This window comes from Equus caballus, chromosome 2, assembly GCF_041296265.1.
Source record: "Equus caballus isolate H_3958 breed thoroughbred chromosome 2, TB-T2T, whole genome shotgun sequence".
In the NCBI taxonomy this organism is placed as follows: Eukaryota; Metazoa; Chordata; class Mammalia; order Perissodactyla; family Equidae; genus Equus; species Equus caballus.
The window spans coordinates 17,190,887-17,214,156 of NC_091685.1; the positions used below are offsets into that span (position 1 = coordinate 17,190,887).

The following is a 23,270-nucleotide window of genomic DNA, read 5'->3' on the forward strand; positions in this document are numbered from 1 at the left end:
CAACAGGGGACCTGTGTGGGCTCTGGGGCCTAGGGAGATGTTACGGGGGGAGGGGTGTGTCTTCAGCCCCTGGATTCTGGCGCCGCCCCGAGGGAACCCTGCGGCCAGGGTGCTTGGTGTATCCGTTTACAGCTGTATCTGTTTACGGTGCGGGTGGGGAGTGGAGGAGGGGTTTTCCTGATTGACTTCCCAACCCTGCCTGCCTGAGTTTGGCCAAGAAGGCATTGTTGATGCTCATGAGCTCACAGAGGTGGCTGTGCAGGCCCCGCCCACTTCCTACAGCCCTGGTTCTCCCTGCCCTGTGCCCAGCCCCCAAGTGCCCTCGGAGCTGCTGGCCAGGGGTCAAGGGGCTGTGGGAGCTCAGGGCTAGCACCTCCCACGAGTCCCCAGGAACCATCAGGACATGAGGGTCCTAGGCCTCCCTTTTCCTCCTATTCCTGTTTGCCCTGAATGCCCCCACCCCAGCTGTGGTGGCCCCCAGGCCCTGCCTGCCTCAAGGATCCAATCAGAAAAGATGCAGCCCAGTGGTACCTGCCACAGAGACCGGAGGCTGGGTGTGTTGGGGTGAGTGGAGGGGCTGGTGTGTGCACGTATGAGCACAGCTCAGGAGTGAAGCCCCGGGCCTGGTGGGAGGCGGGGAGGGGCTACAAAGGGTCTCAGCTCTGATCCTCATTCTGCCTCTCCTCACTTCTGCTCTCTGGACCCAAACCAGAGGATTCAGTGTAGACTAAGAGTTCCTCAGAAGGGCCCACGAGCCTCCTGGGATTATATGTAATGTGCAAAGGCCGTTTTTCTGGGGCGGGACCATAGCTTCCCTGAGTGTGCCCAAAGCCTAAGAACCTCTGCCCGAAGACCCTCTGAGCTGGCCTGACTGTTTCACAGCCTCTGCTAGGCTTGCACCTGCTGCAGACCAGGCGGGGAAGCAGAGGTGGGGCTGCAGCTGGCCTGGGAGGCCTGGGCTAAGGCCACTTCTCCAAAGGCCCTTGAAAGGTTTCGCTGGTGCCTGGAGGCAGCAGTAACCTCTGGTGGGCAGGAAACTGAGGGCACCTAGGAGGCCCCAAGCCTGTGGCTTGGGGAGGGAAGACAGGCCCCTGGGGCCAATGAAAGGAGATGGGGGACCTTCAGAGGTCTGAGTTCTGGTCCCCTCTTCCACCTCTGGGCAGATCCCTCGGTCTTCACTTCTGTGGAATGAGGGGCAGGCTCATGCTCTGCTCTCTGTTCAGCCTTGACTCTCCTCTATCCTGTCCTAGGCCTTGGCGGGGGCGGGGGGTGGGGGGCGCGGTGACAGGCCCTTCCTGCTGGGCCTCTACCCTCCCTCTCTCTCTCTCTGGCCCTGCCCAGCCCCTGCCAATCTGTGAAGCTCCCAGGAGCCTTGGCACCCCCTGAGTCCCCTGGGAGGCCCTGGGCTAAGCTGAGAGCCCAGGGCCTTGAGAGGAGCCACCAGCACTGAGGAATCCAGGAAGCCCTTCCGAGGGACACCCCTCCAGAGACCCCCAGGAAGAGATCACCACAAACACAGGCGCAGGAGCCCCTCATGGAGCCTCCAGGCGAGCAACACTCGCAGGAAGCACCCCCAGAAGAGTCCCTGCCCAAGGAGTCGGGCCTCGAGGTGGCACCCAGCACGCACGTTCTCTATGTGGGCCACCTGAACCCACAGTTCTCAGTGCCTGTGCTCGCCTGCCTGCTGCGCGACACCCTGGAGAGGCTGGAGCTGCCGGTGGCACGGGAGCACATTGAGGTGGTGCGGCGGCCGCGGAAGGCCTACGCACTGGTGCAGGTAGCCACACACGGGGACACCCTGGCCTCCCTCCACTGGCGCCTGCAAACAGCCTTGGAGGAGCACCAGATCCTCAAGGAGCTGGTGGCCCGCGGGAAGGAGCTGGTGTTGGGTGAGGGCCGTGGGCCCTCGAGCCACAGAGAGGTAAGCGAGGAATTCCCGGAGCCACTAGGCCGGTGAGCCCCAGAGCCTCCCCAAGATGCCTGGGTGTGGCGGGCCTGCGCTGGCTGGGGGTGGAGGGTGTCTTTGAGGAACTGGAGACAAGTCTGCACACTTGGGGGCTTGAGGCTGGCACTGCCAGCGTACTCCCAGAGGGACACTGACCCTAACAGTTTGCCTCCAGCCTGGAAGCATGTGAAGAAAAGCCAGAGTGTGGAAGTCCTCCCTGGGTCCTTCTGCATCCCAGCCCCTGGGCCCGGTCAGCCCAGGCCTTTGGATACTCAGGGACCCCGATTTTCTCTTGGCCCACCTCATTCATTTGTTGACAAACACCAATGCCTGCTCTGTGCCCAGCAGTAAAACAGACAGCAGACCTGCCCTCAAGGGCCCTCCGTCCATGGGCAAAGCCAGGCACAGCCAGTTACAAAGCTGCGAAGTGGCCACTGGAAGCTGTGGAAGGACAGGAGGAGGGTCCTCACTGCTCTCTGGGGACAAATTCACAGGGGAAGTGAAATCCAGGCTGGGACTTAGGGACAGGCACTCAGGGGAAGGACATTCCAGGCAGAGGGACACGGCATGTACAGAGGGATGGATAAGGGGGAATGTTGCATTTGTAGAAGGGCAAGCCATTTGGTGTCCCTGGGGCTGCAGGGGGAACTAAGGACGAAAGCTGGGCCAGTGGGCAGAGGCCAGGCCACCAAGGCTGTTGAGACCCAGGCAGAGCCAACAGGCTGGGCTTTGTGGGGCGGGAGGGAGCAGTGAACTCACCAACGGGGCTGTGGTGGGTCACCCCACGAGACAGGTGATCTCGGCTTTCCTTTTCTGTGGGGGCGAAAACTCCATGGCGTATAAATTGTTGCAGAACTAAACGGCTCTGTGACTTACATTTCAGGCCTGTGAGCCTGACGTCATATTTGTATGACAGTTTTCCCATGTTTCTGGTAAATTTGTCTTCTCAGGGAGCTGCAGGGCTGGTAGGGACATGCCCCTCATCACCATGCTGCAGTCCACACAGCTCCCAGCCCTGAAGCCAGGGAGGGCAGCAGAGAAGCCAGTAAGGGAGGAGTGACGATCTGACTTGCATCTAGGTCAGCCAGGAGGATGCATGGGACGGGGAGAGCCCGGAGGCAGGGAGTCCAGTGAGGGGCTGACAATGAGGCCCAGACTAGGGAAGTGGCCATGAGCATGCTCATGCCCAGAGCCCTTGAACAGAGTGGAACCATGGAAAGTACTCAGCAGGGCCGAAGGAAAGTTGAGATTCAGGAGACTGGTCGTTGGTCCGGAAGCGATCAGCAAGGGTTTCAGAGAGATGAGGAAGGGCGTGGGGTCCCTGAGCACCCATCTCAATTCAGAAACCTGAAGCTCTGTCACTGGGGACCTCAGGGCACTGAGATGACTCCTGGAATGACCCAGTCCTGGGCTTCAGAGGCCTGTCCACAACCCAAATGGGAAGAATTTGGTCCACAGGTGTCCCAGCCCCCAACCCCGGGAAAGACAGCTCTTGTTACCCACCTTGTGTTCCCAGAGCCCAGCGGGGAAGAGGGCAGCCCAGAGGGGAAGGAGCAGAGGCTGATTCGAACCCTTGACCCAGCAGGGTTTCCCGCACGGGCTGCAGGATGGTGGGCAGAATTAGACCCCTCCACTTGGGTGGGGACACCAAGATGCCCAAGTGGGCTTGGCCCCAGGGGGGTGGGGGTGGGGGTTCTGGCAGTATGTCTCTCTTACCACCAAGGTTGGGGCTCCCAACTCTTGCCCCTCACCCCAGCAGGAGGAGGACAGCGGCCCAAGCCCCAGCCTCAGCCCCGGCCCCTGCCCTGACCCCAGCCCAGGCTCCCACCTCCGGCCGACCCGGCTCACCAACACCCCTCCTACCCGGGCCCTGGCCCAGCGGCAGCGGCGGCAGAGCTCCTGGGTCCCACCCAGCAGCACACGCTCCGACAGTGCCATCATGCACCAGAAGATCCTGGGCCAGGAGCAGCTCTTCCAGGGCGCCTTCCTGGGCAGCGAGACGCGCAATGTGGAGTTCAAGCGGGGGGGCGGCGAGTACCTGACCCTGGCCTTCAAGCACCACGTGCGGCGCTACGTATGCGCCTTCCTCAACAGCGAGGGCGGCAGCCTGTTCGTGGGCGTGGAGGACAGCGGCCTGGTGCAGGGCATCCGCTGCAGCCACCGCGACGAGGACCGCGTGCGCCTGCTGGTGGACTCCATTCTGCAGGGCTTCAAGCCCCAGGTCTTCCCTGACGCCTACACGCTCACCTTCATCCCTGTGGTCAGCACCTCCACCACCAGCACCCCCCTCAAGGTGAGCTGCGGGAATGAAGGTCCCCGGGTCTATTTAGTCATCTATCATGTCATCACTCTAAACGTGATGGCCCACATCGCCTCTGCTGAGCCATGGTGGGCGGGGACGGTGGCAAAAGGGAGTTGGGGAAAAGAGAGACTGGAGAAGAGCTGGAAACAGCCCCACCTCCAGCCCCGGCAGGCTGACCTCAGGAGCCAGCCAGCCGCAAGCGATGTGGGGTTTGGGCTGCAGACTGTCCAGTGCAGTGCCTGCTGCCCTTACCAAGGTGATCCGCCTAAGTGTGCACGCCAAGGCCCAGGCTGAGCCGCAGCTCTACGAGACAGACCTAGGGGAGGTGTTCCTGCGGCGTGACGGGAGCACCCAGGGCCCGCTGTCCGTCTGCGCCATCCAGGAGTGGTGCAGGCAGGTAAGTGGCCAAGGCTGCGGCAGCCAGGCTGGGGCCCAAGCTGGACCCAGGCCCCTTCAGCCACTCACTGAGAAGTCCTGGGCAAGCCATCAGGTTTCTGTTGGTGCTCCATCACCCCGTGAGTACACCACAGGGGCTGGATCAAAATAACCCCACTACATCCAGTATTCCACTGTTGTGTGGCTGGGGAAGCCAGGAGAGTGGAATATTGAGAAGTTTCAAGACAATCTTGAGGACTGTGTACTATTATCTTGGGGGAGACCCTTAAGATGGGGGGCAGTGAATGCTAGACACAGTTCCAAGGAAAAACCTTTTCAAGAGGGAAACTTTAGGTAGCAGAAAAGTGGAGGAGGGTAAGGGGCTGACAGAGAGGAAAAGATGTGGCCGGGGAGCTGCCAACCTGAGCCTGCCCTGGTACTTGAAGAGGCTGCGAAGACAGATCATCTTAGGGTGTGGGATGCTGGCAGGACCCTCAGGTCAGGTGGCTTCCGTCAAGACCCAAGGGCTGACTAGGTCAGGGATGAGAGCATGGTCAGGGGACCAGCTTCCCCACCTAGCACTGTCAATACGGTGCCCAGTGGCCTTGAGCAGACCCCCCCAGGCACTCTGTGCCTTGCCTTCCTCCATCAGGTCAACCCCTAGGGGGAGGGTGTGTGGGCCCAAGACAATGTCAGCTTAGACATCTGCTTCCACGATGTCCCCTCAGAAGTGGACAGCGGAGCTGAGCAAGCTGGAGGAGAAGGTGAACGTGTTGACGGTGGAGAAGGAACAGCTCCAGGAGCAGCTGCAGCAGCAAAAGCCTGTCTCCTGCACCTGCTGCGTCCTGTGAGGGCCCCAGTGGGCAGGAAAGGGCGGCGCAGGGAGGCGCCTCTCCTCAGCCTGGGCAATGCAGGGGTTTCCTATGTGAGCCAGAGTCCTCCCAATAAAACCCATCTGGGCTGCTCAGAGGTGGCTGGGAGAGCCCCACTTCCTCGATCCTTCGACAGCCCTGCCCACACACAGGCGGGTCCCATGTGCCTTCGATCCTGAGCAGACCCCAGTCTGTGTAGCTAAAAAGTAGCTCTTGGCACCATCCCCAAGGAACCTTACTTTCAGAAAAAACTTGGCCAGAGCTGTCCCAGGGCTGACTGTTCTTCTCCAAAATGCTCACTGCGCCCAGGCTGGGGTCTGACTCCAGTGGGCTAGACGGCCAGAAAGGAATGTGTCATCCTAGGAAAGCGCCCCGCAGCGGCGAGGCACACTCGCTAACTGTGGTGCAGGGCAGGCCGGCCACCCTGCAGCCCCCAGCCCGTCTACTGGGACCTGTGATGGTCAAAGCTCTTTAATAAATTACATGCACCTGGGGCAAGAACGGTTATTTCTAGGGACCCAATGTGGCAATGGACGCCAAACTCTGAGCTCCTCAGGGACACCCAACCACAGCGCCTGAGCCAGGTCTTCAGAGGCTGCTTGAGAAGTGCACAGAGGAGGGGCTGCTCAAGAGGTCAGAGGCGAGCCATCTGTGAGCACCTTCCACGTGCCAGGCACATGCTCAAGGCCAGCCCAGGCATCCCGACCCTCAGGAACACTCCTGTCGGGAAGCGGCCGGTTTCCACAAAGGCAGGGTGAGGTCAGGCGGTAGTTGCGCTGCTCGACTGTAGGAACTTGCCCGGCTCACCTGGGTTGAAGTGAAGGGCACTGGAGGCACTTTGCTGGGTCTCCTCCCCAAGGAGAAGCCTCTGGGCGCCGGACAGTCAACACCGGGCATGGAAGGCCACCCTCCTGCACAGCCTCAGCTTCAGCCCTCGCCCCTGGTACAGTCCTGTCTGCCACAGCCCAGGTGGCAGGGCTGGTTGAGTTTTGTAAGCCCTAAAGCCATTTGGGGTCCCATTTCTAGCAAGGTTATGCAAGAGGCCAGCACTCAACAACTGGTCAGCTGAGACACTGTGAAAGGCAGGGGCGGCAATACCAGCCCCCTGCGAGGCTTTTGCAAACCACCCACACCCACCCAAGTCCTGGCTGTTGCAGAGACACTGCCGTCACCAACGGACATGTCAGAGCCCTCAGTTCGGGGAAGGGCTTTTATAAAAATGACTGAAGCCTGTCTGATGGACCACCAGGTGGGAAAAGAGGCTAGAATGCACCCAGTCGCCACACTCAAAGTAGCAAGGCAAGTGTGAAGACCTCTGTCAGCAAAGACACTTGATTTCGGTCCATGAGAAATGAAGACAAAGGCCAAGAGGAGGAACGCCGGCTCCTGGGCCTCAGCAGTGATGGTGGCCTTGGTCTAGTGAGTGGAAGGATAAAAGGGAGCCTCCTCCTTTTCTGGATCTCTCTGACGGAGGGCCAGGTCAAATGGTGAGAAACATTTTTCTCCCCAACCCCTAATTTCTCAAATATCAATGAGTTGGGCCGGCCCCGTGGTCCCGTGGTTAAGTTTGCGCGCTCCGCTTCAGCAGCCCGGGGTTTTGCCAGTTCGGATCCTGGGCACGGACATAGTGCCACTTGTCAGGCCATGTCCCACATGCCACAACTAGAAGGACCCACAACTAAAGCGTACAACTATGTACTGGGGGGATTTGAGGAGAAAAAGCAGGGAAAAAAAGATTGGCAACAGTTGTTAGCTCAGGTACCAATCTTAAAAAAAAAAAAATCAATGAGTAAAGGCATTGACCGCCGACAAGCAGCCGGGCCTGAGCCCCGAGCATCTGCCTCAGGCTGTCTGCAGAGTAGCCGGCTCATGGGGTGGTGTGCTCAGCTGCCAGCGTGTGGGTGGTGGGTGCCAGGGTCACCAACACGCCACAAGGAGCACGGGTTCAATATCAATGATTTCACTTGGGGGAAGAACCACTCAGGACAATGCTCTGGACTCAGAAGGCTGGGGGGCAGGAGGACCCGAGGGGCACAGAGCAGTCCTGCCGGCTCACGCGGCTCTGCTCTGCTGCTCCTGGCCTCGTCCGGAGGCGCCCAGGTCCAGGCCCCATAGAGGGAAGGACCTCCTCCATACACATCACAGGAATGCCCCCTTGCTCAAGAGCTGGCAGTGTACTCGGCACCCTGCTTTGATCTCTCTATGCCAAGAACCACAATTTGAAGGGCTTGGGGGAAATTCTGGTTCCCATTAAAAAGAAAGCCTCCCCTGTTAGTTTTTAAACTATCAGACCATCCACTTAAGGGTGCTCACCTGGAGGAGCCCTGGCGCGGACGGTTCAGGCGACCGCACACAGGCACGTCTGGCACTGTGCTCAGACATCTTCCATCCAGCCACAACAAACAAGCATTATACAGTGTGTCTGCTTTATTTATTTCTTAAGTTAGAGTATACACGGAGTCCAGCCAGAATATAGTGGGCACACAGCCGTGCCCATCAGTACATCACATTAGGAAAATAGCTTTCATAATGCATTTCAACTGCAGTAACACCGTTCTGGAAGGAAAAGTCCCCTCGAGCAAAGCTGTCTACATATGAGAGGGTTTTAGAGGCAGCTTCCCCAAAAGAGTCTTTGTTCTTTTTTAAGCGACCCCTTGATGCAAGGAGTGTTTCCCAGCCCGGGAAGAGAAGCACAGCGAGGACAGGGAGTCTAAAATCACACTTCAGAGAGACACAGACTTCTTGCCATTTCGTGTGACACAAACTGACTGTCCCTTTGGACAAGTACCAGCCACAGCTGGCACCGAGTCTCCACAGGGCAGGGCCGAGACTTTGTTTCTGGTTCCACTGCTCCTAGTGGCAAGCAGTGCCCTCAGGTTACCAGCACCAAGTGTTGTAAGCATGAGTTAAATGACCCTCTGTGCCCACGCAGTCCGTGGGGCTGTTTCTGATGGTCTGGGCATCCCAGGGGGAGCGATGGGCTCCACGCTCAAATCCACAGTGACGTGAGGTAGCTGGAGAACAAGGTGAGGGATGGCCCTCCGCCAGCCCCCGGCCTCCGCTCCCGCCCAGACGTGCTGCTTCTCGGCTGAGAAGCTCCAGGGCGGCAAAGGAGAGAGTCGGATGCCAGGCAGCGCACCGTGTAGGAGCCGATACACGTGAGGGGACATGCAGGGCACAACGTGTTCCAAATACCTTTCCCCATAATAAAATCATCTTAAAAAAACATAATTTAAAGGAAGTGTCAAAGCTGAGTGTAAAGTCAAAGCTGTCAATTCTCTCAGTCCGAAGGCTGTCTTGAAGAAGCACCCCTATTTAAAAATAAATGAAGCAATTATATGATGTATGTTAAAGTAGAAAAGTTAGAACTTATAGTCAGCTGCTATGGTGCAAACTGCACCTATTTGTCACTGAAGACCAGGAGTAGGAGCCTAGCGTGAATAATTAGAAGCTGAGTGTCTAATTCCTATGGAATCATACGTTGTCAAGACCTTACATGGACTTCTCCCTCTGCCCCAACACAAGCAATCTTTCCCACAGCTCCCAGCCTCTGACCAGCGCCACCAACAGGAAACTCTCCACTTAGCAAGGCAGTCAGAAGTTCCATGTCACTGCCCCAACATGCACCCCTTTACTGTTAAAGCTTCCTTTCTCTTTATGGTAGTTTCTTAGATGAGCAAACTATCTGGTGGAGAAAATCAGTGAGTTCATCTGTGCTAAACACTCACCCGGCAGAGAGTAAGGCATCAGAGCCCTCCTCCTGACAGGTACGAACCTACTTCTCACACCGGCCCGCCTGGCTCAGGCCATCAAGGGCCAGCTGGCTGATAACCAAGGCAGAAGGCAAGAGTCATGTGCCCGCCAGACCAGAGAACACCAGGGGTGCAGGATTCAGGGAGGCTGCCTGCCCGCGCCTCAGGCAGGAGCGCACCTTCCCTGTGCTGGGACCCCCAAAGATGGGACCACACCACACCCTTGGTTCTTTCAGACCCCACAGATGCCCAACTGACACCCCCAGCCCCCTCTGAGACCCTCACCAGCAGAATGTGTGACACAGTTTGCTCGGTTATCTTAATAGGACTTTACATAATTCATGGCAGTGCCCAGAGCTGCTACACTTTATAAACTTACAAACCAAGGTTTGTACAATAATCATTTGGATTTTAAGGGATTTCCAGAATAAGCAGCAATCAACATAAAAGTGTTGTATGTCACATGTATCAGCTTTAAAGCACTTCCTGATGAAAGCTTGAGGCTCTGCAAAAATGACAAATCCCATGTTGTCACACCTGTCACCTCCTTCAAGATCTCCAAGTTTATGGCTACAGGAAATAACAAGGGTCTGAGTCCAGTTCCCCTAGATTTGGTCAGACTGGGACCCAAATGTAGCGATCAGTATGGAGACAACTGCCCAGTAACTGGTGTCCCCCACGCGGAGTCCCCAAAGCAAGGCGGACAGGTGCCTGTAACCTGGAGGGTCTCGCCCATTTCATATCCACGCTGACCTCACCACTCTCATTCTCGGGCAGGTACATTTCCAACACTAAACTTTCATGATGTTCTTTCAATTCTAGTGCTATCACCACTAAACAAACAAAAACCCCTGAAGCTTAAAAATACCACTTACGTTGCCATCAGTCATGATTTACTGATGGAAACTTCAATTCAGTGATCTCAGAGTCCGGGGAGCTGCTCCCACTTCTGTCACTGTAGGTGTCCCTGTAGAATTGAGAGGGTTTATTCATCACCTCCCACCAAAAGCTTGTTTTGTGGCCCTGTTCCTGTAGCCGCCATCACGACGGGGACACAGCAGAAATCAGAACTACCTTTACTGCCTTACGTAGTCAGCATGAAGCTGTCGAGGGGTATTCTTCTTCTGGTGACAGAAGATACACATTCAATTTATAGCCTTCAGTCATGACGCCCTGACCACCAAGGCAGAGGAACTAACGGGTTCCCGATAAAGGAGAAACAGGACATGAAGTCCACCCGGGCTGCAGCCGACACACTGTGAAAAACCACAGTCGCCCACGGACCATGGGGTCCCACTGCCAAAGGTCATCCCAGAACCCAGACGCTGCAGAGACGGGGACCTGGCCGCCATGCCGGCGGAAGGCTGGGGTGGCACGAAGCAGCCTGAGAAAACCCGGGGAGCAGAGGACACCTGCGTGTCCGTGTGAGGAGGAGCACCCTGGAACGTTCCCGGTTCCTGTGGCTTCGCTTATCGCTGTGATGACTCAGAGACCACCCCGAGGACCAGAGAAACCCAAGCCCACCTCGGCGAGAGCCGGCAGCCTTTCTGGAGGTAATGCGGGAGCCGCCCCACCGAGGCCAGGAGGAGGCCGAAGTACGGTGGGGAAGGCTTGATCGGTCTGGACAGGAACTCAGGGTGGTACTGAACTCCAACAAAAAAGGGATGATCTGAAACAGAAACGCAGGTAAACAGCTTCACTATGCATGTATGCGTGACATGCAAAAGATGAGGAAAAACTCTCCTTAAATGTTTCTCATTTCCACAGACCCTAAAAGTATTTAAAATAGCTTCTTAATTTGAACCTGGGTAAAGGTAACCACAAAGCAAGGGACATCTGACAGCCTCTCCCCTGCACACTGTCACCCTCCTGGCTGCAGGGGCCTCCTCTCCAGGTTCCTGTCCCCGGCTCCCCCAGCCCCCCGACTTCCACAGGATTGAGTCACGCAGGTCATGTTAGATCAGAAGTGGGGCTCAAGACATCTTGTTCACCAAGACACCCAGCCCCCAGAAGACAGTGCTGCTTCCTAACTGTTAGGTCAAGGGCAACAACTAATGTTTTTATATTTTCCCACACGTCAAGAAGACCTCCCCAAGTTCTCCATTAAACACGCTGCCTAAGCAATCACCTTCCAACTCCACGATTTCCATTCTCTCTCCTCCTACATCTTGGCCAACGAACTTCAAGCCTTGATCTTCCAAACACTTTTTCAAGACTGGATTCACCTGTTGAAGCACGAAGACTAGTTGTGCTGGCTCCGAGCTTAGCGTGTTTCCAGAGCAACAGGAAGGAAAAGACGTAAAGATCCCAGAGCTCAAATCCTCACCTCGAATCTGTGCCGGTGCCTCTCCTCCAAGTAATCGGGGTCCCCATAGAGCTTCCCTGGCAAAAAGGCAGGCTGATGCAAAGGCTCCTGAGTGTGTTCACAACTGCCCCTGCCCCCCGCCTCCCTGTCTCCACAGCCAGGCCTTTCCAAGGGTATTTCTCTGACTCTCCCGCCAACCACAGCCACCTGCTCGTGGCAGCGCAGTGAAGATAAATCTTGTCTTTGACCCCAACCACACCAAGAAAACTGTTCCAGACTTTGACCACCACCCTCCAACACGCGATCACTGAGGGACGAAGCACTGTCCCGCTGGAAACTGCCTGGGAAGACAAAGCCAGACATACCAACGGCCAAAGCCCTGAGACAGACATCTTGAGAGCCACCCAGAGGACCCTCGGGGCCAGCACCATGCAGGTAAGGCACAGTCACCAAAGCTCCCACGCATGGCTGGCCGCCCCTGAAGAAGGGCTTCGTTTGCACACGGGCTGCTTTCCTGCCCCACTGCGCTGCCGCGCAGGACCCCCACATTCACAGAACATCAGAGTTGGCAGGACTGGAGATCACTGCTCAGTGGCTCAAACTGCTGCCACCACACCCCCAGACAGGCACCGGCTGCCCCGCTCGTAAAGACAGAATTTCCCAGAAAATAAAAGATTCTATTTTAAGGAAATAAAATCTAACAGTAATTTTCTTAAATATTTTCCTCCCTAAATTTCCCCTAAATCTTTAGCACCTATTAGTACTTTTAGAATAAAATCTATTTAGGTTGAACTGTATGACACTGCTTTTTTTGTGGGACAAAAATCACCAACATTGGCAGTTTCATACAGTTCAACCTAATAGTCGAAGAAAGTAACAGACTACAGTGGATTTCAAGTAACTGCCTCATTCTGCTGAGTTGTCCGCACCCAGGGTCCCCAGGTCCCTGAGTGCACGGCCCGTGACCTCTCTAGACCCACACTGCAGCTTTGGCTATTACGGTGCGTCCCCAAAGAACATGACTAGGAAGGGAAAAAACAACTTCAAAAGCAAGAACCAAACCGAAAGTCCCAGCCTGGCTCTCCGGAGCCACGGCACCAGCGCAGGACATGCGTCCTGGACATGCCGGGCCGAAGAGCGGGCCGGGGAGGCAGCTCTTACTCATGACCGAGTTCTTGGTCTGGAACAGGGTTCTCCTCTTGCCCAGCCTCATGGTTCCGCCCATCTGCCCAGGATTGTGTTCCGGCATGTCTATGACCTGGAGATGTTTAAAAAACAAACACGCACTGCCAAACTCTGCCTCTGTTAGGAGACGGACCGCCTGCTCTGAATGAAACGAGCCTGTGTACAGGCTCTGATTCCCCAGCTTTTCCTTACAAGAGATGTTTCTTCACAGCAGAAAATGCCTCCCAATAATCATTCTTAATCCTTATTGGGCAGGGTCCTCATGAGCGGCAGGACCAGACAGCTGCTCCCTCCCTTGGCCGCTCCCTCCCCCAGCACTTTGGATTGTAAGTGCCACTGGGTTGTAGCTCGTTCTAATAAAGACTAACACAGCAGCATGGATACAGGACCACATATGTGATAACCCACTCTCCTCCACTAGACTCAGGAGCTGCTCAAAGGAAAAAGATGCTCCTCCAGGGTCCGCCGTGTCCCAGCGGGAGCTCAGCAAATGTCTGTAGAGAAAGAGGCCAAGGCACCCGGCCATGACAGTCCACACACCACTCAGTCCATGCTCCCCTCCGCCTCGAGGTCCCACACCTCAACACCTTTGCTCTTCTCCCCCTGAGGTCTTAGTATTAGCCAAGTTCAACTTCAGGTCGAAAAACATATTGATGCTGGTTAAGTGCCCTGAGATCAAGAGTCTTGTCCATCTTGTTTATCACAGCATCCTCAGTACCATGAACAGGTCCATCACTTCTGGGATGGGGACGCAAAGAAGAATGAAGGCACTGTCCCTCCCCCGTGGGCCACATTCCTCCGATAGGAGATAGAACACGAGGTGTGCTGGCCTTGAAAAGCTCTGGTTACGGTGAAACAAGTCAGTCCTATATTCCAACAGTTTCCTAATAATATGCCCACCTCCCCAGGTTGTTGGGGATTAAGGGAATTAATATATACAAAGCGGAGAGAACAGTGCTGGCACACAACCAGTGCCTACGTAAGTGTTTCCTACTGAGATTGTTATAAAGGGCTCCTGGGAGCCAAGTGGAGTGGGATGGAGAATTATTTTAATCAGGAACCCCCTGGTTGGCTGGGTTGGTACCTGTCTTAAAAAACTCTCTGTGGCAAACTGGGAATAGTGAGAAATTACACAACGAAGAATAAAAGTTCTTCCCATCCGGCACGCCTGACGGTGCAGGACCTCAGGGTTCTTCGGGAAGGACCAATTCTCCCTTCCTGTCTCTGACCATCAGTCACTCATAATGCCCCTTCCACACCCTTCGAAGCCCTGGTGAGGTTCAAACAGCAGACTCACCACGGGATGAGTGGTCTCAGGATCGAACTCAGTGGAATTGGCATCTGCAAAATCAGAAGTGCTTGTGTTATGGAAACGGTTAGAAACAAAACTGATGATTTAAGTTTCAACCCTAAGCTCTAAATCTAAGTCCTTTAGCGATGAGAGCAAAAACTAGGGATAACGTTTTTGAGATGCTGCACAGAATGGAGAAATCACAATGAACGACGTAACCTAATCACCTTCATTTAGATGAGGCATCCTGACAGTTCCTGTGCTGTCGTGTCCATGTTTTCACTTTTCGTTTCAGACTGTATCCTTCCAAGATGGGCAAATTTTATTTCTTCTGCATTTCTTTCATCTTCAGCATCTTGTACAGGCCCTACTCAACTGCCTCACTCGATAGCTAAATCAGAAATTAATTGATTTCAAAACCTAAACAACCTTTCTATCCTTCACTGAATTTACAGTCTAACCATAAGCTAAACCACTAAAGACTAAAAGCACTGAGCTCCTGGGGCTGCATGGCTGGTTCTTTCTGTGTGAAATGCTAGGTAGTGTTCCCCTCCTGGGCCTACAGCAGGGCCGGGTCGAAACTGAAGCTAAGGTACCAGGTCACCCACCCCACTGGGGCCCCGGTTGGGTGGCAGGAGGTCATGCTGTGAAAGGGTCCAGGGTGCCCAGAGGGCCAGCTCTGGATGGTGGATGGTAAGACAGCACCAGCCAGGAGCTCAGAAGCCAGAGGCACTGTCCCCTCAGGGTTATTGTGAAGGAGCCTCAGAAAAACTGTGAAATGAACCCAGGACTAACAGCCAGCTGGCCACCGAAGAGTCACTTGTACTTGGTAAAGCCAGACTTTTACACTCCTTCAGGCTGCTTTATTTTTCTTAGAACTTATAAAGTCTTTCTGAAAACCTAGTGTTTGTCCACTGGGTGACAGAAAATCAAGGGGCAGTGGCAGACTCCTTCATCGGTGGCCCCAGTAACTGCAGCCCCTGCGTTCGCCCTGTGTGTGTGGCCCCACCCCCACTGACTGGGCGTGACCACAGGGCATTAGCAAGCTTGCCAGGCGCTTGCGCAGTGGGCAAAGTCTAGCGGTCGCCATGCTGTGAGGAAGCTCGGGCTGTATTAGTGGATGATGGGCTGCCATGGGGACCTCAGATATACCGCATGGAGCAGAAAACCGCCCAGCCGAGTCAGTCAACCCACAGAATACTGAGAAAGAACCATGGTGGGAGCCACTGAGCTCTGGGTGGTCTGGACACAGTAACAGACAGACAGGCACAGAGCCAACGTGACTGAGCACTTCCCCTTTGCCAGGCACTGTGCTGGGACTACTCACGTGCACTGTTTCATTTAATACTCATTAAATGCCCCTTTCGCAGAAGAAACAGAGGCCCAGAAAGGCTAAGTAACTTGCTCAAAATCGCCCATAATAAGTGATAAAGTCAGAATTTGAGCCCAGGTCTGCTCAGCTCCAGAGCCCAAGCTCACAATAACTGCACAGCCTCACATGGGCCAGTTCTCCCGCTAGACAGCAGCTCAGGGACAGTGGCCGTGGTGATCGAAGGGCGAGACTCTCCAGAGCAGGAAATGCAGGCAGGGCCGAGGCTGCTCGCTCAGCCGGCTCCCTCCTTCCTGCGGTTCACTTGGAGGAGCTGTGCTTTCCCTCAACAAACACGGCAGCTCCCCTCACTGCGCCCCGCGAGCTGCCGAGAGACCCGGCCAACCTTCCCCACGGCTCCCAGTCACCCAGAAGGCACTGGGCTTCAGGCCCTCCAGGAACACTTAAGCAAGAATTTAACAGGCTTTTAAATGGACACTCACCTTGCCATCCCAGCACATTTCTTGAAAATTCCACCACCGCCAACTGCATTCCCAGGCACACACCTGGCAGGTGGAGGGAAACACTCATGAAGCCCCGTGAAAGGCCACACTGCTACACTCCCCGCCACCTGCCACGGCCTGCGTGTCCTGTTTGTTCACAGAACGCCAATCACAAACCCTCCTCATTTCCTGCTGTCAACAGGCAGCCCCGGCTGCATTTATCTGTATCAGATTCCAAAAACTGGGTCTAAGTGCATGTGAAGATTGCAGGTGCCAGCAGTTATTCACTTTTAGAAATAAGCAATATTCTAGTCAGTACTTAACAATTCCAGCTCTCTTACCCTCTCTCATTAAGTTCCCATCTACAACTGATCAAGTTGAAAAGTACTAAAATTTACAGCACCAGGAAGCATCCAAAGTCACTTCACCCCGTTACAGTCAGCCGGTGTCCAAGGGAGGCTAGAAACCCCGTCTCATGTCCTGCCAAACAGCTGGGTTCAGGAAAGGGACCAGGCTTCCCAAGTGGGATTCCATTCTCTGAAAACCCCACAACACCTACATGGAGCTCACAAGTTTGAACTTTTCCTTTTAAAGGAGAGTTCGAATTTCTCCCGACCAGAACCCAAAAGGCTTCTCCTTGAGCTGCTCTCTAGAGAAACGGCATCCATGTCTGGTTTCGGTCATCTCCGGGTTATTTATAGCCTCCTCCTTGGCACGTTTTCTTGCTCTTTCCTACTCCTTACCCAAAAAAGGCTTCTTCTGTTTCCGAGCCCAGGCGATCGCTTGGATTTTTCCCTCCGTCCCTCGAACACCAAATCCGCCTGGCACCAGCACTCCACTGTACAAGAGAGCAGAGCACAGTGCGACCCCTCTCCACCAGCCCAGCTCACGGCGAGCACCCAAGGAGCCGTTTCCAAGACACGGATGCCTGAAGTCACCCCTCGACTTCGCTCCCGGGCTATAACTGTGATTGGAAGACTGCTGTATGTAAACACTACGAACTCAGAAAATGTGCAGAAAACCGTGCACCTTTCTTAGTAACGTTACAAAATGCTTACAACGAGTAAAAAAAGACGGCATACGTAACAGTAATACTGCCACCGCACGATATTTGTCCGAGGACTGGATTCTCTAAATTTTAATATATATTAACAGAAACACCTTTTTTTTGACCTCTTGGCTTATGTACGGTGCTCCCCTGGGAGGAAGGAGGCCTTTCCTCGTCAGCTCAGGGTGCCACACGGACCTAGGTCTCAATCGCAGTTGTGTGGCTCTGCACCATTCCACTGTTCTCGTCAACTAGAAATTCTCGCTCATGTTTCACTATTATAAATAACAGCTGCCAAAAACAAACTATTTAAGAGACTCTAGTGACGGGTGCTCATGAAATGTCCTGGATCAAAAATCTTTACATAGGACTCGTCGATAGATGCACACAGGAAACACCATCAATCAAATCAGAATGAGTTTTCTTCAGCTTCAACTACATTGATAAGCTGTATTTTCGTAAGGCTTATTTTCTTAAGGCCATCCAGGATGCAGTCTTTTCCGTAATGAAAGGATATTTTAAAGAGTAGATTACCTACTATTAGCACAGGAAAGCACGGCACTTGGTTCCTGAAAACCAACCAAAACCCCCTGGCAACCACAGCGGGAGAGCCCCACTCACTGAGCGCTGCAGAGCTTCTGCCAGGCCTCATGGTAGCGGACCGGCTCCTCCTGCAAGGTGCTCGGCTCCAGGTCCGTGGAATCGATGTACTGGGCGTGTGCAGACAGGGGAGAAGAGAGGCTCGTGACTCCAGAGCCACGCTTTCAGAATTTCTGAATATTACCAACATTCCATCTTTCTTAATTTTAAATTAAAGTCTTAAAATGATTATCTTAATATATTTAAAGTTAATAATTTTAAAATAAATTTTAAATTTTTATTATATTTTAAAATACAAGCATTTCCTTCAGATCATTTAACTCCCAAATCTGGCTCTCTCCTGGCTCTACACGGGTCTGTTTGGGATCAGCTAAGCCACTGCAGTTGACTCTGTTCAAAAGACATTTCCCCAGTCCGGCTTCCACCCAGACTGCTTTCATTTCTTTCAACTTTATTGGAGTATAATTTACATACAACAGAATTCGAGCATGTTAAGTGTACACTCTGATGAGACTTGCTAAACACACACACATAGAGGAAATTATCGTCCTCCCCTAGAGTTCCTTCTGCTCCCCTGCAAACCACCTCCTCTCCACTCTGCTTCCTGTCAGCACCGCTCTGCCTCTTCTAGAAATGGAGCCATACAACAGGTAGCCTTGGCGTCTGGCTTCTGTCACCCAGTATGTAGCTGAGATTATTCGCGTTGCTCTGTGTATCACTAGCTTGTTCCTTTTTATTATTATGCAGTTTCCCACTGTATGAATAAACCACAATGTGCTCATTCACTGACTTGTTCAGGACATGTGGGTTGTTTCCAGATTTGGGCTATTATGAATAATAGGTCCATTTGTATAAAAATATTTTTTTGGTGGATATATGTTCTCATTTCTCTTGAACAAGTATCTGTGAATGGAACTGCTCGGTCATATCGTAAGTGCACATTCACCTTTATATGAAACTGCCAGACTGCTTTGCTCTCTGAAGCAACTGTGCCATTTACATTCCCACTGGCAACGGAGGAGAGTTCCACAGCCTCCCAACACTCTGGGCCACTTGGTGGGACTCATGACAGATTCGTGACCAGGCCCTCGTCAGCCTGTTTCCAGACATCCTCCAAATCACACTCTTCCATCTACCAAGTTCTCGACTATTCCATTTCTCCAAGCCCTTGAATGCGCTCCACCTTCCGTCAGGAACACCCTTCTCTTCTGCCTTATCCGTCTTCCCAAACCTGCCCCAGGGCCCCTCCTGGAGGAAGGCTGCCCTCCTCACGCATCTACCCAGGCAGGCTCACCCCGCTCTGTGCGCTCCCATCATACCTAAGTGACCTCGCTGTCTTTATCCACCTCTCAGCCCCTCCTGTCTAACATGTGATAGGCAGAGACTGCCTCCAAGCAGGTAAGGGAAATAAATGATTGAAAGAAACAGCAAAAAATAAGTCAGGGCAGTGTAATGAAATCTCCTAATTCTTAAAACATGTATAATAGGTCATTCTACAGGAACATGTTCACCAGCACTAAGCAAACAAAATTATCACGCTGAGGAACGCCTGGAGAGGTAGGAGGCGAACCCCAACGCCAGTGGGGCGGAAGCTGCCCAGGACCCGTCAGTGCCGACCCTGGTTAGCACACCCAGCACGGAGCTCCAAGTGAACTGCTAACTTTCACCTCCTCCTGAGAAGCTCCGGCTGGTGAGCTGCGAGGCTGGGAAAAGATCTAAAGGGGGAGGTGGAAGGTTTCTCCAGAAGGGCTACCACACAGAGTACCCCCTCTCTGCCAGCCACAGTTCTAAGCGCCTTATATTATTAACTCATTTAATTCTTAAAATAGCCCTGTAAGGAAGGTGATATCACCATCTCTTTTTAAAGATGAGGAAACTGAGGCACGAAGAGGGTTAAGTAACTTGACCAGGGTCACATCTTGTAAGCAACAGAGCCAGACTCTGAGCCCTGGCTGTGTGGCTCCAGAACCCGCGCTCGGAACCTCGACGACACTTGACTGCCTCAAGGAGACAGGTGGAGGCCGGCTGCTCAGCCTTGCCCACCACGGCACAGACAGAACACAACCACTGCTGTTCGCTGGGTGCCGCCCATGCTCCAAGCACTGGCTGGGCGACTGGACACGTTTTGGAGAATGTCCCAGCTCTACGAAGAGGACAGCACCCCCACTCCACAGATGAGGGGAGTGGTACCACAATCACGCACCGTGCCTCTGGCCCCCCAGGGCTCCCCATCCCCACAGAGGGATTTTACTTGGTCACCTGATACTCAGAGTCAAGCATTCACTCTTAGCTTCTACTCTGACCATCTCTCCCCTTCATTATTTCCTGAAAATGCTCTACTGTTCTCTCAAAGCCAGGAGCCAACTACGACTCTTTTTTACTCCTAAAAAGAAATTCTGAGCTCCAAAAATCTAAAGCAGACACGCATGTCGCATCTATGAGAATGCAGACGGCTTCCCTGTCCACGCCTCGGCTGCCCCTGCGCCAGCCTCCTCACCTTGATCTCCAGTTTGTGGTTGATGGCCAGCGCAGAATGCTCCAGAGCCTTAATGACAGAGGCATAGGAGTCTGAGAACTTGGTGTATTTGCCCACCAGGGCGATAGAGCAGGTCTCCAGCAAGCGATCATACCTACCAACCAAGATCAAGAAGCAACAAGTTACTCAGAACGCACAGACCACCATGAGATCAAAGTTGCTTTTTAAAGAGAAGAAAAACATGTCTGGGAAGAATATAACGGGAGCAGCTATTATCTGAGTTCTATGTACGGAACAGCACAGAGGAAGCACTTTTCAGATCAACAAGGCAGGCTTTGTAAAGAAAGTAGGATTTCAGAACCTGTTACAGAGAGATGGCTTCAAAATCTCACACAAGTTGTTGTTTTTAAAAAAATTAAAATCCCAAAGGGTAAAAAAATTAACATACAAACACGCAAGACAATTCACAAGAGTTAATACAATGAAGGGAATAGTCAAATAAATTATAGGACATCCACATGAGAGTCCACACTCATTAAAAAGTTTCATTATATTTCACAATGTTATAAACTATTATGACCTCAATAAAGTAAAAAAAATAAGTTTCATTATAAAATGTAATTAGTAACAGAGCAAAAATGTTTATATTTAATGAAAAAAAGATCACAAAACTGTGTGCCATTTTTGTAGCTACATAAAGATATACAGGTAAATGGACAAAGAAAGGGAGGATGTCCAAATGAAAATGACATCCCAGAGCAGTGGAATGAGCACTCCCTCCCCAAATGCTTATTGATACCATCATAGTGATTTTGCAACCACAGCAAGGACATCCAGTGCTCTGGGCACTGTGTGAAGATCTCTGATGTGACGTGCAGGCGTCACAGAGCTTTAAGAGGAGGAAAGCAGCACGGGGACAGTTCTCAAAGCGATGAGCTTGGCAGCAGTAGTAAGAAAAGACTAGCCATCCTTGCTGATCCTTCTGGTGTGGGATGAGCAGCATGTTCCCAAACGCAGTTCAGATATTTGGGACACTCCTCAGGAGTGCTCCAGCCACAGTCAGCCAGGCGTGTGGGCCTCAGGTATGTGTGCTAACCTGTTTGCACTGATTTTCTAGTTGACGGGAGACCAGGGTGGTGGATGTATGATCAGAACTTACTGGAGACCTGGGCCCTGGGCAGCTTTCCTAGGACTTCCTCATCCGAGACGCAGCTGCCTGAGGGCTGAGATCCTCCCTTCACACCCCTGACCCTCAACACCTTCTCTAACAGGAGTGGACAGCACAAGTAAGAGCTGAATTCCCTGAGCCCCTGCAACAAGAAAAATAAGGCTGGGACTCCCAGCTCCTGATTAGGAAGCAAACCTGTCAGCCATCTCCTTCCACTTCATCAGCATTTTTCGGGGCTGCCTCTCAATAGGAAGGTCAAGTCTTCGAAGAAAATAATCGACAACGCCCTGCTCCTCCAATAACAAGGGGACTCGGTATATGGACGAGACATCGTGGACACAGATCACCTATTTGAAAACAAGGAAAGGTTATTTAATAAAAACAAACAAAAATGGACTTGGCTGCAGCCTCCCACTAGCTATATGACCTTGGGAAAATAACTGTTCTAAATGTGCAAACAGGGGCCGGCCCTGTGGCCGAGCGGTTAAGTTCACATGCTCCGCTTGGGCGGCCCAGGGCTTCACCGGTTCAGATCCTGATCCTGGGCGCGGACATGGTACCGCTCATCAAGCCATGCTGAGGCGGCATCCCACATACCACAACTAGAAGGACCCACAACTAAAATATACAACTGTGTACTGGGGGGCTTTGGGGAGAAAAAGGAAAAATAAAATCTGAAAAATAACTAACTAAATAAATAAATTTGCAAACAGAAAAAAGGGCAATTTTCTAGAAAAATATAAATTACCAAAACCGATTCAAGAAGAATAGAACAGAAGAAGAGTGGCTAATCTTTTGGGAACATGGGTGCAAAAATCCTTAAAAAAATAAAAGTAAAAATAGCAAACCAAACCGCAAATGTAGTTAAAAAAAAAAAAATCAAAATCATGTCGAAGAGGATCTGCCCCAAGAACAGTGGGTCTCAGACTCGGCTGCACGCTGGCCTCACTCGGGGGAGCTTTTAAGAAATCGCAAAGCCCACGCTGCGCCCACAGCACTTAAATCAGCCCCGGGGGCAGGAGGCAGGCAGGCAGCAGCGCGGTGTAAAGCTGAGTTTGAGAAGCAGCACATTAGGAAATCGAACAGAGGAATTCACTACATGAACAGATCAGACGTGGGAAACAAAAATCACTTCAGTAGACGCAGATTTAATAAAAATTCAAAGCTAATTCATAAAAAAAAATTGTGGTAAATTAGGAATATTATGGAAAATGCGAAAATAGAAGAAACCCACAGCAAACATCATTCAGTTTGATATTTAATATCAATGCTTGATAGTCAAAGTCTGGAACAAGACAAAACTGGCCACTCTCACTATTTCTAGTGAACCATGTACTGGAGGTGTTAGTCATTACAATTAGATAAGAAGAAAATGGATATGAACTGGAAAATCAACAACTGCTACTAAATATATACAACATTATTGCTTATCCATAAAAACCAAGAGAATTTACAGGTAAACAGTCAGAACTAACACAATTTTAGTAAGGTTGCTAGGCTTGACACCAAAGGGCAGGAGTCAGCAGGGTTCCCACACACGGGCCTTATCTAATCAGGAAATGTAATTTTTAATTATGCTATTCATATGGTAACAAAAATTATGAATACCTATAAATAAATCTAAAAAACAACTTTACAAAGATAAGTAAATCTAAAAGGCACCTTTTTAAAGACAATTATGGAATATTATCGAAGAATAGTCCTTTCAACAAATGGAGCTGGAACAACTAGATATCCACAGGCAAAAAAAGGGGAATTTCAACTTTTATTGAAAAGTTCCTATACATAAGTTAACTCACAATGGATCCTGGACCTAAATGTAAAACCTAAAATTATAAAGCTTTAGAAGAAAATCTTCATGATCTTGGTTAAACAGAGTTCTTTGGTATGATACCAAAAGCACAATATATAAAGAAAAAAACAGACGAATTGGAGTTCATCAAAATGTAAAAGCTTTTGTGCTCCAAAAGACACCATTAAGAAAATGAAAAGACAAGCCACAGATTAGGAGAAAAAATTTGCAAATCACGTATTTGATAAAAGATTTACATTCAGAATATGTAAAGAACTATTATAACAATAAGATAAGCAAACCAATTAAAAAATAGGCAAAAGATTTGAAACTTATTTAAATATAGA

General features: G+C 51.9%; 2 protein-coding genes across 8 annotated transcripts in view; one reads left to right on the plus strand and one right to left on the minus strand.

Moving 5' to 3' along the window:
* The first annotated feature begins 278 nt into the window (after positions 1 to 278).
* SLFNL1 (schlafen like 1) lies at positions 279 to 5,987 on the plus strand. 4 transcript variants are annotated; one of them, XM_014737560.3, is made up of 5 exons: positions 279 to 564; positions 1,342 to 1,921; positions 3,702 to 4,238; positions 4,504 to 4,644; positions 5,351 to 5,987. In XM_014737560.3, the coding sequence occupies exons 2-5, from the start codon at positions 1,535 to 1,537 to the stop codon at positions 5,471 to 5,473; spliced, it is 1,188 nt and encodes a 395-aa protein (XP_014593046.1). In that variant the 5' UTR covers positions 279 to 564; positions 1,342 to 1,534; the 3' UTR covers positions 5,474 to 5,987. The 4 variants fall into 4 exon arrangements, with proteins under 4 accessions (XP_014593046.1, XP_023488173.1, XP_023488169.1 ...); XM_023632405.2 differs by having other exon boundaries at positions 287 to 564; positions 3,705 to 4,238; XM_023632401.2 differs by having other exon boundaries at positions 302 to 554.
* A 1,916-nt stretch (positions 5,988 to 7,903) lies between these two features.
* Positions 7,904 to 23,270, minus strand: part of CTPS1 (CTP synthase 1) — a 28,774-nt gene continuing 13,407 nt past the window's right edge. For all 4 annotated transcript variants that reach the window (XM_070260283.1, XM_023632395.2, XM_023632391.2 and 1 more), the window contains 12 exons: positions 21,327 to 21,478; positions 19,985 to 20,117; positions 17,509 to 17,597; positions 16,583 to 16,677; positions 15,840 to 15,902; positions 14,034 to 14,077; positions 12,713 to 12,809; positions 11,573 to 11,628; positions 11,375 to 11,471; positions 10,771 to 10,915; positions 10,122 to 10,213; positions 7,904 to 8,805 (listed from right to left, as the gene is read on the minus strand). In XM_070260283.1, coding sequence (XP_070116384.1) covers positions 10,129 to 10,213; positions 10,771 to 10,915; positions 11,375 to 11,471; positions 11,573 to 11,628; positions 12,713 to 12,809; positions 14,034 to 14,077; positions 15,840 to 15,902; positions 16,583 to 16,677; positions 17,509 to 17,597; positions 19,985 to 20,117; positions 21,327 to 21,478 — 1,056 coding nt within the window. In that variant the 3' untranslated portion in view covers positions 7,904 to 8,805; positions 10,122 to 10,128. The remainder of the gene's footprint in view (positions 8,806 to 10,121; positions 10,214 to 10,770; positions 10,916 to 11,374; positions 11,472 to 11,572; positions 11,629 to 12,712; positions 12,810 to 14,033; positions 14,078 to 15,839; positions 15,903 to 16,582; positions 16,678 to 17,508; positions 17,598 to 19,984; positions 20,118 to 21,326; positions 21,479 to 23,270) is intronic.